Raw genomic sequence first — 15,975 nt, forward strand, 5'->3', positions numbered from 1 at the left:
TGCAGTGAGGTACAGCAGATGGTGTTCACACCAATGCCCAGCTTTTACCAGATGTTTCCCACTGATGGATCTCCAGGTGCTTTACAAAGGAGATAACACACCCCCATGTTTCAGACAGGGATAACAGCCACAGAGATGTGAAGCTATTCCTCAAGGAGATGTGAAGCTATTCCTCAAGGTGACAGCAAACCAAATGGCCACTAAGGAAACTGCTCTCACCACAATGAGCACAGAAGCTGGGTGTTCTCCTTGCTGTTGGGGAGCAAAGGCCAGGCAGCTACTTCTGCAACTGCCTCTTAGAAAGCAACAGCAGCCTAAACATAGTTTGGGCTAGGGAACAGAAGAGGTGCTGCAAAACAACTGATCCTACTCCACTTCTGCTTCTCCCCACACAAACCTGGCAAGCCACACATCCTTGGCTCCCTGACTCATGTACTTTGCCTCCCAAAGACTTGTTGGACTGCATGAGTGCTGCAAATCCAAGCTACAGCCTGTGGCACAAGCAGGGATTGCCACCTGAGTGCTGTGATTAACACTGAGCCACTGACAGCCTGGGAGTGCTGGGATCAGTACCACTGAGCCACTGACAGCCTGTGCCCTGCACTTGGAAGGTGACATCCCCTTGTCTTGCTCATGAGAGCAAGTTCTTTGCTGTGCACTACTAATTGCCTCAGTTTGGAATGTGGATAAAGCCCTGGCAGCAACAGAACATCACTGTTATTTTTACTTCTTGTGATCATAAAAACTCCTCTGGGCACTCAGTGCTTTCCCTTCCAGGTTACACTGTGAACACTCCATTGACAGCACCACTGCACATGAACAATCAGAGAACAAAGTGCTTCTTTCTGGGTACAACAGACAAGAGAGTGAGATCCAAAGATTTCCAGGGGTTGATTTTCCACATCTTTGCTCCACAGCAGTTCCCACTCTCTACCAAGCAAGACTGAGGGGAACCTGCTTTAGCAGGGAGTTGGGCTGGATGAGCTCTGCAGGGCCCTTCCCACCCCTCACCACTCTGGGATTCTGGGACTTTCAGTTATCACCTGCCCTTTAAATTCTAAATTCTTTGACTTTTCATGGGAACAGAGGCTCTTAAGAATGGTTTTACACAAGGACTTGCCAAGAGGAACGTGGGTTGTACAAACTGCCCAATGCTTAATTCAACTGGCACGTGTCCACACACACACACACATGTGGACAGTGTTCCTGAGCAGATACAACATACTTCACAGCACAAATTAAGGAGGGTCTGCTCCTGCTGTTCAGAGGCCAGGAGAGGGCAATATCTGTTTAATCAGAAGATATCAAGCAACACTGTATGTTAAAGATGACTGAACTCCTCCCTGCATCCAACCCGTTGCAAATCCAGTGTTTAACTCCATCTTCTAAGCTTCACCTCCCAAAACACTCTGGAAGTGTCTGAATACATTCCTGAGGTGCATGGACACAGAGGTTAGGCTCTTCTGTGTAAGACAACAAAGAATGTAACCCCCTTTCATGATTTACCTCAAAGGACAGCTCATCTGCTGCTTGAGCAATATATCTCTTAATAACATGGGCAGCAGCGATAGCAGGAACGTTAATGGACGATTCCTCGTGGACCAGCAGGTGATTCCCCTTGTTATCAATCTGAAACAAAGAGCACAGAAGATTGGGAGGCAGCTGAGGACAAGCCAGGAGGCCTTTGATTGGTGCTCACACACAGCAGAGGCTTCAAGCTGATGCACAGAGACAGCACAGCTCGGAGGCCCCCGAGGAGAGCGGCGCAGAAGGAGACAGAAGGAGGACTGCAGAAGGTCATACACTCCCTTCTAACTCATGAGCTAAAGGAATGCTGCATGTGTGCATCTCTGTGTACAAGCAGTGAGGGTTTTCTGTCCTACAAGCAGCTTTACACCTCCCTTCAACACCAAATCATTTGGTTTCCTGCAGAACTTAAACGTGGCAGCACAAAAACAACCCCTGCAAACCCTCTGCAGAGGGGAGGCAGTGCTGGGGAAGAAGCCCTGAGGTGAGGAGGAAATGCTGCCAAACCCCAAACCACTGCCACTTCCCAATCTTTCCCACCTTTTCCTTTCTTCTTTCAAGAGAAGGTGGCTCCCACCCCTTGCTGCAACCACCAGCCTGCTGGACTCTTGTGCTTTCTCTGTGTTGGAGCTGCAAGAGGTTTGGTGGCATCTCTAGAACTTCTTCCCTTTGTTGCTGGGAAGGTTTCCAAGATGTTTCTCACCCCAAAGGGTGAGGAGGATATCAGCAAGGGAAAGCTGCAGCTTCAATCCTTAGCAGAACCATTTCAAACTGGATTGCAAGAGCCTAATAATAGATGTTTCTATTCCTGGTGTGTATCATCAGGCAATGGGAAGACACACATATCTCTAAACAGACTTAAGCAGCAACAGCACTGCTGACACAGGCAGGTGGCCTTGATGGCTTAGCCCCTTTCTTTCCTGCACTCCTTACCCCAGAAGGTCTCTTGTTTAAGATGGCAGAAGAGCATTAACAGAGGAACCAAAGCTGCAGCTGCAATTCACAATGTACAAGCAGGGTCACTGCAAGCACAAGGCAGGCTCTGTTGAGCAGTTGAACCAACTGTGATGGCAAACAGGAGCAGAGAATATTTATTGTTTCTGTCCCTATTTCAAGGCAAAATATAAAGGGTGGGGGAAAGAGAGGAGACAAACACCAGAAGTGAGACAGCTCCATGCTTGCAGCACTGCCTTGCCAAACAGGAGCCTTCCTTCCAGGCTTTTAGGAGTGGACACTCAGCCACTGCTTCCCTAGAACTGCCACCTCTGTTTCTTTGTGACTGTCAGCACAGTGATATGTCTTTGGATGGTAAAATCCAAGCAAGAGGGGTGGGGGGAGAGCTCCTAAATTACCACTGAATCTGATTCTGTTTGTTCTATACCTTTTGTGGCCACCTGTATGTGCTGGTGAGAGGGGAATAAGGCTTTCAGGGTCACACTGCAGTGAGACCAACAGGGCTGGAAGGATTATAGCTCTTTCTGGAAAGGCAAGAGAGTATGTTTGTGGCTTGCTCTTTGCTGCTAAGGTGAGGAATCAAAGGAGAAGCTGAGCTTTGTACCATACCTCCATCCATGTGAGAGCAGGCCCACAGTTGATCTTGTTGCCTGCGATGGCCGAGAGGCGTGACAGGTAAGCCATCAGCATCTGGGTGACAAGCTGGAACACAAACAGACACACAGTTAAGACACAATAGGTTTGGAGAGACTTCTCCAGACTTGGAGAGACCATAAATTAGCCATTGGCACAGGCAAGTGTTGGAGAAATACATTCCCTTTTGCAAGGGGGTCTGTCATTTGGAGAAGGACAGCAAATTACACCCAGTGTTTGGATTGTTACAGCCCCACAAACATGGGAAGGGGCAGCTCTCTGTGAAAGCAACCATGCTGCTTTTGTAAGATAGGTAGGTGCTCATCACTTCCCTTGTCAAGGTACCTTCCAACCCCTACCATTCTATGAGTCTATGAAATGGAAAGCCAGCCTCTCATCACACTGCAAAGAAATGGTTTGCACTGTGGTCATCAAACACATCTGAGAACCATTCAGAGGAGCAAAACACTGGCTGCTGTTTCCACTCACTTGCAGACCCTTAAGGATGTGGCAACCCCTTTGAGTTCAAACAGCACAAGTGAAATCTACTTAGGAATGTCTCCTCTCTAACACTGAACCTGCTTCTGTTCAAAAGAAGGTGGTGAGGTCTTTCCAAAGCTTCACAGCGAGTGTTATAAAGCAATATTGGACCCCAGGGTGTGTAGCAGTGTCTGAAACATTGTTCTCCTCAAATATCTGTTCAGATGTGGTTGTTTCAAAGCCAGGACTATCATCCATGCCACCCACAGGGCTGCAGAATTACATTTCACAGAGCTTTTACACCTCCTGTGCTCCACAGGTACCATGCAGTGGGTTGGGGTCAAGTAAATATCAAGTAAATCAAGATATTACTATCCAGTAAATATTCAATCAGGATGTGAGAGATGGGAATGCTGCAAATAGAACTTAAAGAGATAAACCCAGGGATTCCTTGCCCTGAATATTCCTGCTTCTGCTGGATTGCAAAGTAGAAACCTTACATTCTCTTCAGAAATAGCCTCCATTAAGCCAAGGCACCTATTAAATCAGCAATGTTTGCCTCCCAACACAGCATGGAGAGATTTTTCCATCCTTGTGCTTGATGGGAGAGGGCAAACATAGAACTACAGGTCCCAGAGATAAGTGACCTGTGACATGAAGCACTGTCTGACATGGGACCTCTTCCTGCAGACAGGCTGAGGCTGAGCAGCTTTGTTACACTCCACTGGCTCAAATAACCTCTGTGGCCAAGTGTTCCATGGCCTCCCTCTCTCCATCTTCTGCAATGATGCAGTCCAGATGCACCTGCTACTTTCCACAAGATTATTTGGGACATGAATAAATCTCTACAGCATCATCAGGCAAGAAGCTGAAGGAATTGCAGCTCACACAGTCTAAAAGGGTTGGAAGGGACCTTGAAAGATCATCCAGTCCAACCCTCAATTCTGGGTGAAGAGAGTAAATGAAGCAATTAAAACCACCTCATATTCTTTTAGGATAAAACCTCCACACTCTTTGACTAGAGACCATTTAAATGATGTGCTTTAAATAATGCAAATGCTCTGCAAGACCAGCTTCAGTAACTGCCAGTTTATGAATGTAAGTCTGCAGCACAACTTCCTAGCAGTGTGGAGTTAGTAACATTAACTCAGGCAACAGCCACATCCCTGAAACAGCTTCCAAAGGCACAATCCGTAGATCTAAGGCACTGACAGGACAGCTGCTCATTGATACTGTCAGGAACTATTCCACACTGAGCAGCACTTTAATGAACCTGCAGAGCACCTCCCTTCACACCACTGAAATTAAGGGTGGAAGACACTTAGTGATAGGAATTGATATCCAAAAGATAACTCAGGCTGCATTAAAAGCACTTGGATGTATGCTTGAGAAGCCCTTGTAAGCCTTTGTTGGCAGAGCTGACCTCTGGACTGTCCTTCAGGGCATCGGAGCGGGGCAGCTCTGAGAGCTGGGAGAAGCGTCTGTCGTAGATACAGAGGTGGAGATGTTTGTCAAGGACCCTGAAATCTTCATAACTCCGTTTCACAATCCAGCTCCTTCCCTGCAGAGACAGCAAAAGAACACAACCCCACTTTTGTAAGCTCCTCAGCAGTTCAATCAGAGGAGAGAAATGAAAACATGGGTTCAAGTGGCAGACAGATCTTCTCTAAACAGTGCCTGAGTAGTATTTTCCTCTTGTAATAGGTAAAACCATCCATGCTCAGAGCTGCTGGTGGTGTTCCTGCTTTAATTATCACAGAATCACAGCATGGTGGGGGTTGGGAGGGACCTTTGGAGCTCATCCAGTCCAACCCCCCTGCAGAAGCAGCTCCCACCTCCATCAGGTCACTGGTTACTTGCAGAAGCAGCTCCCACCTCCATCAGGTCACTGGTTATTTCACTGTGGGTTTGGATGTGGCCCAGCACTCTGAGATTTTTCACTCCCACCTGTGATTTTGTAGCATTTTCATACACAAAAGTGTCTTTGGACAAATGTAAAGGACAAAGGAGTTGTATAAATCCTTCTGTCTCCACACATAGAAGGATACACAGGCGGGGATCTGAAGCAGAACTGAAGCCTGTAACATCCCTGTCAGGTGCCTCAGGCAAATCTTCAGCTGAATTAAAACAAACCCCCCACAATCTCTGATGAGTAACACTAGCTGGAGATTTACTCCTGAGTGCATATCATTTCCCCAATTAAAACAGTGACAAGACACATTCTGCTTCAGGGCCAAGGAAGGGGCCACAGCACCACAGCATCAGTTGCTCCGTGAAGCTCTTCGTAGCTCATGCCTGCTTCTAAATGCTTCATGGCCTCTGATGGTCAATAAAAAAGTGCTGTAATAATGCAGCAGTTTACAGGTCAAAGCACTTTCTGAACAGCCATTCACCCTCTTGGTTAATGCAGCCCCTAAAGTGAGACTATTCCTGGTTTACAGATACAGGCTCTGACCCAGCGACCTCCACAAAGCTTCCCCCACCTTCCAGTTCACACTCACTCGGTGTCTCTTGCCTCAAATCAACAGCATGGCTGCATTTCAAATGGGTTTGGGGAAGGGAAAACAGCTGTGTCAGCATTTACACACTCTGCTTCACGCTCCACATGCATTTCTGTCCCTTGGGAGAGGATGAGACGAGCAAAGCAGCACAGAGCAGCCGTCAGCAGCACAGCAATGCAAGGACCCAGAGGAAGGAATTAGATTGCTCCAGCTTACATGGCCACTCAAAGGCAGGGGGAAGCATGAAAAGTGAGGAAAGGCTGCCTGGCAAGCAGCACAGAAAGCAGGGAAATGTGAGGTGTAAGAGGGGATGTACATTTGCTGTACAGAGCTGCCAGGACTCAATCTGGTGCCCTCTTCATCTGGGATACAGGGAAGCACAGCTCACCTCCACCTCCCAGTCTCAGTGCTGGTACATTTGCTTAGCAGGGAAGTTATCAGCATCACTTTCACATGACTATCCAAAGGCTGCAAAGACAGTTGGAAATGCCAGCCCTGTCACCCAGCTACTTGCTGTTAAATCTCAACACAACTCCAGACCCTGTAACTGTGCCCAGGAATTCTGCTTTCAGGTCACAAGAGATCCCCCCTGTTCCAGGAGCTCACAAAGGGGACACAAATGCTTTGTCCACACAGGACACAAATGCTTTGTGATACCCACAAGACATGTCATTTCACTTTTCATTTAAAGGCCAGAAACAAAGGCAGGAGCATGAGTCTAATTCTCTTCAATGAGAAGGCAACAGCCTCTCTGATTTCTCCACCAACACATTGGCTCCTGCTCTCTTGGTAAGTTGCCAGTGTGACCTTGAGCTGAGGCAGGTTTAGTCCCCAAGGTAAGAAACTGCAGACTGAGGATTCTCTGCAATCCTTTCTTGCCTCTGCCCACTGCACTTCATGGGGCACTTTAATACGACTCATCCCCTCCCCAGGCAAACCACAAACCTGGTTGGCAACCGGTGGCACAGCTGTCATTAATCCCCCCCACAGTTTCATGTCACAGCTTGGACTGTGGGTTTGCAGTTGAATGGAGATGGTAAGAGTTAAATATACAAGGTAGGGATAGCTGGGGTCAGCAAAGTGCTGCTCCAAGTGACAGGGAGTGCAGGGTCAGCGGAGGAGAACGGATGGCAGGACAGCATCCTCCTCGCTTCCAAGGACACCCATCCTGCATGACCACAGTAAGGAGGCTACAAGCAGTGAGTAAGGGAGCTGATTCATGAGCAGGGGCAGCTTACCTCAAGGCAGCAGTGGTGTTTCTTACCCCACCATCTCTCCGGGAGGTTCTTCCCACGCTGCACGACAAGTCGTGGAGTGAGGACTGAGCTGGCACAGCCCGAGCGTGGTGCAGAGAGGTAACCCAGAACCACTGCTCCCACACCTCCAAACTGCAGCAGCTCAGCAGCTGCTAAGCAACCAGCAGAGCCATCCCTGAGCCATCCCTGCAGGAGCAGCAGCAACCTCCATGGGAGGGGAGCTGCAAATGCCTGGGGGCCAGAACCACTGTCTCCATCCCCGGGTAAGTCAGCTCAGTGTCTGCAACCACAGCTCTGGATTTCACACAATCATGGCATGGTGGGGTGGGAAGGGATCTGCAGAGCTCATCCAGCCTAAGTCCCTGCTAAAGCAGGTTCCCCTGGCTCAGGGGCACAGGAACGTGTCCAGGTGGGGTTGGAAACCTCCTGAGAAGGAGCCTCCACACCCTCCCTGGGCAGCCTGGGCCAGGGCTCCCTCACCTCAGCACCAGAGGACTTTCTCCTCCTCTGCCAGGGGAACTGTTTGTGTTCCAGCTTCTTTCCATCACCCCTTGTCCTGTCACTGGAGACAACAGAAACAAGTGCTGCCCCAACCTCCTGACACCCACCAGTGAGAGATTTGTAACCATTACTGAGCTCCCCCCTCAGTCTCCTCCAGCCTGACCAGCCCCAGGTCCCGCAGCCTTTCCTCACAAGGAAGATGCTCCAGTGCCCTGAGCATCTTGGCAGCCCTGCACTGGCCTCTCTGCAGCACTTCCCTGTCCCTCTGCAGCTGGGGAGCCCACAACTGGCCACAGGACTCCAGCTGAGGCCTCAGCAGCTGTGGCAGAGCAGAGCAAAGGGGAGCAGAAGCTCCCTGGCCCTGCTGCCCACACTCTGCTGGGTGCATCCCAGAACACCTTTGGCTTTCTTCTCCATGAGAGCAAATCGTTGGCTCATGGTTAGTTTCTTCTCAGCCAGCACTCCCAGGTCTCTCTCTGTAGAGCTGAGTCTCAGTTCCATTCATTTCCATGGGCCATGAGAGCAGAGGTGAAGTGAAGCACACAGGGTGACCTTCCATTACAAACCTATGACAACCCTCAGAAAAGCCAAACTATCAAGCGTCAAATGAAGATTTCAGCAGGGTTAAATGTGTGATGAGAGACTGCTGAGGTTCCAACACAAAATAAGCACAGAGCTGCTGAGTTTTTCCAATCATCAGAGCAAGAAGAGATGTCACACTACAACACATTGAAGGGCAGGGTACCTGAAACCATCCTTTGCATTGCCATTCCCATTGGTTTATAACACCTCACCTTTGCTCCATCACCTAAACCCTTCAACTGACCAGCACTGCAACTTGACCCATTTCTAAGAGGGAATAGTTCCATACACAGAAGTTTTGATGTGGACTTCACTGTTTTCACTTGGGAAGTGCCAAGAAGCAGTTCTAGAAGCAATCCTTCCCCTGTTGTGCTCTCAACAATCAATGGCTTGCTCAGAGGCATCCAGCTGCCACAGACAAGTCTGGCTGCTGTGAGATGATCCAGCCACAAAACAGATGAGGCTAAACACCCCTAGCAAACATGCACAGCTTTTCCTCTCCCTGCTGTGCAAGGAGAAGCAAAGGGACTGTGTTTCCAGCTGAATCTGCCTGCATTTAGGCAGACAGCACTCCTTTTTGTCCATCCATGCCTCCTGAAGCCAGACAGGGTGCTACTGAGTACTGCACAAGCCTCCCACTCCTTCCTCTCCCACGCTCTGAGTCTGTTTTCTCTGTAGCACCTAAGATTTATTTATCTTAAGACCAGGACAGACCTTTCTTTTCTGGTTCAAATACTTCTTTGCTGAGAGAAATCAGATGGATGCTCTCATGAACCTTACCAGTCCACATGGAGATGGGAGAGCAGCAAATGAGATGAAAGTATATGGCAAAAGTCACTTGGGTTTGACCCCACAGTAAGAAAACACCACGTATTAAATAGCTGGAAAACTGCCAGCATCCACCCATGGAGTTTAACTCTGCCATGTGGGTGACACTCACAGCTGTCTGGGGCTTGGGGTCTGGATGTTATTCCATCATGACCCTTCAGCCCTTACTCTATTTCAAGGCTCACTGGAAAATGGCTCAGAAATTTAGTCAAAACAGAGAACAGGAGTGATAAAATCCATCAGGTGGAGCTCAGCCAGTAAGGGTTTGTAGCTGGTGCTGTAGGTGGCTTTACCTAAGCTTCAGCTTGTTTACCAAAATGTCCTGGATGATTTCATGGTGTATTATTATAACTTTAAGGGACTTGTTTAACTCAAAGGGAGTTTGCATTGAGGCAACAACAAGCTACTTTATTTCTGAATGAAAGGAACCTCATGAGGTTCAACCAGGGCAAGGGCAGAGTCCTGCAGCTGGGGAGGAACAACCCCCTGGGCCAGCACAGGCTGGGGGTGACCTGCTGCAGAGCAGCTCCAGGAGAGGGACCTGGCAGTGCTGGCTGAGAAGAAACTGCCCCTGAGCAGCAACGTGGGCTCGTGGGCAAGAAGCCAACGGCAGCCTGGGGGCATCCAGCAGAGTGTGGGCAGCAGGGCCAGGGAGCTTCTGCTCCCCTTTGCTCTGCTCTGCCACAGCTGCTGAGGCCTCAGCTGGAGTCCTGTGGCCAGTTCAGGGTTCACAACACATATGGACAGATCACAGGGCTGAAAGCAGAGGAGAAAGTTTGGCATACTGATGTGGTGAAGCCTTAATAGCCTTATTGCACACAAGAAATGAATCTCTTTCAGCATTAATTATCAGCTTATTATCAATTAATTGCAATCAGCAGGGAAAAAAGAGTTTTTAATGGCAAGCATGACAGCTTTTCTCTCCTAAAAATTCTGCCTCCTTGATTCCAACTACAGATGGGAACACTGAAAGCACACGTGGGGAACACAAAGCTGCCCCAGACCGTGTCTGAATGGCAGCAGTACCAGCCCTGCTTGCTCTGACTGCAGGGAGGCTGTGGAGGCTCCTTCCTTGGAGCTCTTCAAGACCCACCTGGACACGTTCCTGTGTGACCTGATCTAGGTGGGAGCTGCTTCTGCAAGGGGATTGCACTAGATGAGCTCTAAAGGTCCCTTCCAACCCTCCCATTGTGTGATTCTGTGACTGATTTTGGCTAGCCATCAGCATCAGGTGTACAAAGCTTTTTGGGTGCTAAACTGAAACAAGACATGACCTTCCAGGGCTTTCTGTGCCACTCTCTTGCCAAGAGCACTGAGACAGCAGGTAAATATTTGGCTCAGGCTTTGGTGGCAATACAGGTACAGAGAAATAAGGGCACTCTAGGAAGACCTAAGGCAAATATACCACGTGTATGGCATTTGAAGTGGCACCAACCACTTTTCCCTCCCACCAGAATGCCTTATTGTGAATGGCAGGCTGACAGCCACCTAACAGAGCTGCACTGGGATTTCCAGCTCTCAGCAAGTGCATGAAATCCCCTGCTCTCCTGACACATGTTCTAACTGAAACAATTCAGTATCAACCATCTCTTTAGTACAATCACACCCTAAGAGGCACAGAGGTGAAGGGGAGGGTGGCCACAGCATGGGGGATTGCTTTTCTACTTCAGAGAATGAAGTAATAACCCAACAGGAGCTTACAGGCACAAAAGAAATACTTCAAAGCCACTTGCAGAGCAACTGCTAAGGAACAGGAACCAAGATGCCACCATCCTAAAGGAAGCAAAGGCAAGGAGTGAACACGTGTATGTTTACAAATGGTGCTGTGGACATGGCATATAAATACAACACCCTCTTCACTCAGGGCCTCAAATGTGCTGTAATCTCCTCAGAGCTCAACCACAGAGAAGAGAAACCACTGTTTCATCAAAGGAAACACACACCACTAGGCTTGAAACCAAACCAAAGGGAAAGAGCAAAAACACCCCTTTGAAAACGACTCGCCTGAGGTTACTAAAACAAAACAGAGAGAACTTTGGGAATGACTTGCCTGAGGTCAGCTGCAGCACTGGTGACTGAGGCAATCTGAGTTGTCTTCAGTCTCATTTCTTGGGCACATCACTGAAGGAAACAGCTGCCTGTTTCATTCTATTCTCTTCTTTCAGTGAGCAAAGCACATCAGCACCTTCTTGTTAAAATGAATTGCCAGGGAGGAAAGATTTTGTAGGTCCAAACCCAAGAATATTTGTGAGGAGGGGAAAAAAACCCCACCCCATAACCCCTGTTGCAGTTGCTAAGCAACAGGACACACATCCATCACTGCAGCTCCAAAATCACACAGCCTTAGAAGCATGGAAAGAATTAAAACCGTGACCCTGCTCCCATTCCAAACCCATTTATCTTTACACCTCTGCATGAAGCAAAAACAAATGTGGCTGGAAAATGCTCCTTTGGGTAAGGTTCTAGAGATAAAACACATGCATGTTGCAAGGGAAAAAATAAGGTGTGTCAGCAGGGGTGTTAAAGATGCAGCTGACCCAGACTACAGGCAAGAAGTTAGAAGGGTGAACTGTTGTTTAGAAAGTGCAAGAAACAGAAGCAGCTTTGGGGGAGTTTTGTTAAGAGAGCTGGAGCCAAAATGGAAAACAAGCTGCTGCTTTGGCAGCTGCACACATCAGCTCTGAGAAGAAACCTTGAAAAGCTGTGCCAAGAGCCACGAGATGAAACACCTAAGATCACTTTTAATACCCAATATCCTTAATGGGGTCTGTGTCAAAGCTCAACCACAATGTGGGAAAGAAAGACAGTGTGTTAAAACCACAGAGCAGCTAAAACAAAGACAGAACATCAGACCCTTCTTATCTGTCAAAGCCCAAGCCTTTGATTGCAAACTTGTTCTGCAGGCTGTTAAACAATATCAGTTTGCAGTTATGCTTCATGTCTACATCCCACAGCCTGTCTGCACATGGGCAGCTTCTGAAGGAGGCTGCCAACCCCGTGCCAAGGGAAGGAAGAGCTCAGGGATTCACAGCAGGTCTATGACAGGCTGATTCTGAGCTGCTTCAGTGTACATCTTGCTCAAGGAGTTGGGACCTCAGTGTTTGCTGAACTGGGGCAGCTTGTCATGGGCTGCACAACACACAGTGACATCAAACACCTGCCTGGTGCATTGTAACCAACTTGGGGCACAAACCTGCTGTGTAACTCTAGGAAAGCCCTAATTAATACAAAGATGGAAGGAACAAGCTCAAATCACCTCCCCCCTGATCCTCTAAACCAAACCCTGCCTTGAAATTCAACATACACTTGAGAGTGCCTTTGAAAAAGGATTCCTTACTAACCTGCTTGTCCTTTGCAAGCTTTATCTATGCTTCTGAACTTTATCTACATGCAAGGCATTCGGGTTTGAGGCATCCCAACCACACATCTCATCTTTCTCCTCAGCTCAGCCTAACATCTAACATCACCTGTTGATCAAAGTACCTTTTGCAGTCTGCAGGGGATGATACTGGATGAAACTGCCTTGGATTATCTGTCTCAAAGGGCTGGTGACTTTCCCAAGGAAACAAGAGCTCTGATGGTGCTCTTTACTGCATGCATGTTAAAACTTCTCTCTAAGGAATAAACATCAAGGCAGCTAAGCAAAACAGGAACATGCACCACAATCCTCCTCTCATTTTGGATTTGAACCAAGCCCAGCTCTTGGAGAGGTTGTAAAACAAGGAAAGATGTAGACAAACTGCTCCTCTGCAATGCATTTACACTTTTGCCTAGTTATGGGGCAGGATTCAATGTCTCTTCAGAATAAAGCCAACTGTCCTCTTCAATTTGTGGCCAGGCCCAGCCTTGTCTACAAAGCACCACGTGATAATCAGAAGCCCTGCCAAAATGCATCACTCAGAGAAGGAAACCATAATCACTATTCTGTCCTCTTAGATTTCAACAGCACTTTTCACTTCTGCTTCAGAGCTAAGCAGAATACAATTGGGATACAAGAAGATTGATCTCTCTAATTCAGAGCTTGCTTTCTGCAGGCAAGATGCCCAAAGGACACGACACTAACAAACTACTGTATAATTGTAAAAGCTTCTCCTGCCTAAAAACCTCCCAACTTTCATGGCAGCACATTTGTGTGATACTGCATTTTCTCCTCAGAACTCATTTTCCCTCTTGATGATCATCCCTTCCTTAAACCAGGGCTATGCTGACCATTCACTTCAGTGGGTAGGCTTCCATCACACAAAGCCATCCAAAGAGCAGATGAAAGCAGCTGTTGCCACATATCCCTCACTGTTTCCTTCCACAAATGAAGTCCACAGGCAGCCTGCTGAACTGGTAGGCTGCTGTGTTATGGTGATCATTTCCAGATACCCTCTTTCCTCTGTAAAAAAAGAAATCACCCTCAAATAACCTCACCAGAGCATTCCTCTGCTAGAGTTTATGGCTGAAGCTACCAACACTGAGCAGAGCAAGCCTCTGGCTTTGGTATACTTTCAGAAAAAAAGGCCAAGACAACATATAAATCCTCTTTTACCTCAGAACTGCTACTTCCATGGTTACATCTCTAACCCACTCATGTGAAGGAACAACCAGAGAGCCACAGACAAAGCCCATGGTTAGGAGAGGGCATGGTGCACTATGCTTTCAAATCAGGAAAGGGACACTCAGTCACTCATGTCCTTGTCCTTATTATCCCAAGTAATGAAGGAATTTATCCTTTAGTATTATTCACAACAACTAGAGAGTAATAGATGTGGTGACTCAAGTCAAGCACAGCACATCCAGTGATGGATGAGCACTGTGGAAAGCTGGATTTCAGTTCTAACACAAAGCAGCCCTCCTCACCCATCAAATGCTTGGGACAGAGCTTTCAGTAGGTGTGAAGAATAGGCTAAAAGTATTTAATCCATAAAGGCTTTTGGTCAGGTTTATAAAAGTTCTGGCAGATTTACACATAATACCCAGTATCACAGGAGGGATTTTCAATGACTTGCAAGCATGTGAGGTATCTAACTCTCCTGGGCAAACCTGTCAGTGGAAGTGACACTCCTCCAGGCATTCTGCTGCAGTCATCTTCAGGCAAGTGGTACCAAGGGTCAGAAAAGATGCACAAAATGCAAGCAAGGGAGGAAAGGCCACAGCAGTGACCAGCATTTGAATGCATTTTAAACCAGAGTGACTTTCCCAAGCCTTCTGAGCAGATAAAGCTTTAGGCCATACTGAGGATCCTCATGTGCAGCTCATACAACGTGCTCTGTGAAGTCAGAGCCCACCTTTGCTGTTCTGGGCATGTTCATTTTCTATCTGCTTCAGTTTAGCTGCATCCTCCCCCAAAGCACTCTGCCACCAACGGGCTGGATTTGCTTTTCATCCTTGGGAGGACTCATCCAGCAGCAACATGGCCACTAGTCCTCAGGTGGTGAGAATGCATGGGTAGGGACAGGAGAGTACAGCGAGACTGCAACAGGCATGAAGTGACACGTTACCTGGATTTACTGCTCAATGCAAGGACAGAGCAACTGCTTTTGTTTAGCAAAATCTTTAAACAACAAAGACAGAAAACTCTATATTAAGAAAGGTGAGGCTGCAGCTCCAGGGCTGTGTCAGTGCTGGGCCCCTCACTCACTGCCACAGGGACACTGAGGGGCTGCAGCGTGGCCAGAGCCGGGCACTGAGCTGGGGAAGGGGCTGGAGCACAAGGGCTGGGGAGGGGCTGAGGGAATGGGGGTGTTCAGCCTGGAGAAGAGGAGGCTGAGGGCAGCCAGCAGCACTCTCTGCAGCTCCCTGACAGGAGGCTGAGGGGAGGAGGGGCGGCCATCTTTGCTCCCAGGTCACAAGCCACAGGGCGAGAGAAAAAGGCCTCAAGTTGCCCCAGGGGAGGTTGAGGCTGGAGCTGAGGCAGAACTGTTTCCCTGAGAGGAGTGTCAGCCCTGTGCCAGGCTGCCCAGGGAGCTGGGGCAGTGCCCAGCCCTGGAGGGATCCCAAAGCCGTGGGGCTGAGGTGCTGAGGCCGTGGGTCAGTGCTGGGCTGGGCAGGGTGAGGGCAGGGCTGGCACTGCAGCAGCTTCAGGGCTTTTCTGACCAAACCCATTCAGTGAATCTGAGACACAACTTAACACACATTCTGAAAATAGCTTTTGCACTGGGTGGGATCCAGCTCAGATTCTCCACACAGATATATCCCATTATCACACACAAGACTGGCTTTTATATCCCTTTTTGTCAGTACCCATATAAATCACACACAGGCCTATATGTGTGTGAGAGAATCTGACCCTGAGAGTCACTTGTTTAAAGAACTTCAGCTCTTCACAGGAGCAACGTCAGCAGCACTTACTCAGTGACTGTTCTGTAGGTGTTGGGAGCTTCAATCATGGAGGATGAAAATATGAACAGATGAAAGAACAGATCTTTAAGACAAGAAACAATCACACAAAAGGTTTTCAAATGCTTGACTTCTGCAAGCAATTAGTGGGTTTTTGTATGGACTATCACAGGCAGACAGAACCAGTAAGCCATACTTTAGACGTTAGTTGTCTGAGCAAGACATTTGCCTCTGTCAAAATATATTCCACTCTCCTCTGCCCACAAACCACCCAGGATGGGGAGTCTTGTCTGTTCTTCCTACTTGGATCCCAGTTTTTCCTGGCATTCTCCCTTGGAGCACTTATTATTGCAACCACACTTGGAGCAGTGGAACATTGGGGTTGCCTT

At 48.3% G+C, this 15,975-nt stretch overlaps 1 protein-coding gene across 3 annotated transcripts in view; it reads right to left on the reverse strand.

The window, feature by feature from the left end:
* Positions 1-15,975, reverse strand: part of ARHGAP32 (Rho GTPase activating protein 32) — a 221,410-nt gene that overhangs the window by 62,531 nt on the left and 142,904 nt on the right. For all 3 annotated transcript variants that reach the window (XM_062014052.1, XM_062014049.1, XM_062014051.1), the window contains 3 exons: positions 5,018-5,155; positions 3,091-3,183; positions 1,507-1,629 (listed from right to left, as the gene is read on the reverse strand). In XM_062014052.1, the coding sequence (XP_061870036.1) occupies positions 1,507-1,629; positions 3,091-3,183; positions 5,018-5,155 (354 nt within the window). The remainder of the gene's footprint in view (positions 1-1,506; positions 1,630-3,090; positions 3,184-5,017; positions 5,156-15,975) is intronic.

The sequence above is a fragment of the Colius striatus genome, chromosome 23 (genome assembly GCF_028858725.1).
Source record: "Colius striatus isolate bColStr4 chromosome 23, bColStr4.1.hap1, whole genome shotgun sequence".
NCBI lineage: Eukaryota > Metazoa > Chordata > Aves > Coliiformes > Coliidae > Colius > Colius striatus.